Source organism: Tupaia chinensis, unplaced genomic scaffold (assembly GCF_000334495.1).
Source record: "Tupaia chinensis unplaced genomic scaffold, TupChi_1.0 Scaffold000710_1, whole genome shotgun sequence".
Classification (NCBI taxonomy): domain Eukaryota; kingdom Metazoa; phylum Chordata; class Mammalia; order Scandentia; family Tupaiidae; genus Tupaia; species Tupaia belangeri.
In genome coordinates, this window is record NW_006160234.1 from 1,736,464 (window position 1) to 1,736,855 (window position 392).

At 69.4% G+C, this 392-nt stretch overlaps 1 protein-coding gene across 1 annotated transcript in view; it reads right to left on the reverse strand.

Annotated features, from left to right (window-relative positions):
• Positions 1 to 387, reverse strand: part of ASTN1 (astrotactin 1) — a gene marked incomplete at its 5' end in the record, with an annotated part of 375,021 nt that extends 374,634 nt beyond the window's left edge. The window contains one exon of the mRNA XM_027776744.1: positions 141 to 387. Coding sequence (XP_027632545.1) covers positions 141 to 387 — 247 coding nt within the window. The remainder of the gene's footprint in view (positions 1 to 140) is intronic.
• Positions 388 to 392: the final 5 nt, after the last annotated feature.

Consider the following 392-nt stretch of genomic DNA (forward strand, 5'->3'; position numbering starts at 1 on the left):
CGGTGGGGAGGGGGGCGGAGCCAGGCAGGGAGGAGTGGGGGAGGGGAGGTCGTGGGCGAGTGGGTGTGTAGAGCGAGCCTGAGTGGGGGTGGGGGCGCCGGGCCAGCGCCTGCGGCCGCTCGACCTCCCCCGGGACTCACCCAGCACGAAGTAGGGCAGCTCGGTGTTCTCTAGATCGTCCACCACGACCATTTCTCCCGGGAAGTCGTTGCGCACAGAGAAGAGGAGCTTGGGCTCCGAGGCCGAGGGGCTGTGCATGATGCTCAGGTCGTTCTCGCGCAGGAAGGGCAGTGCCGATACGGTGATGCTTTTGAGCTTGCACTCCAGCTCCTTGGTGGGGTCCCCGTCGCCCGCGGCCGTGGCCAGCACCGTCGCCGGCCCCCAGCAGCAGG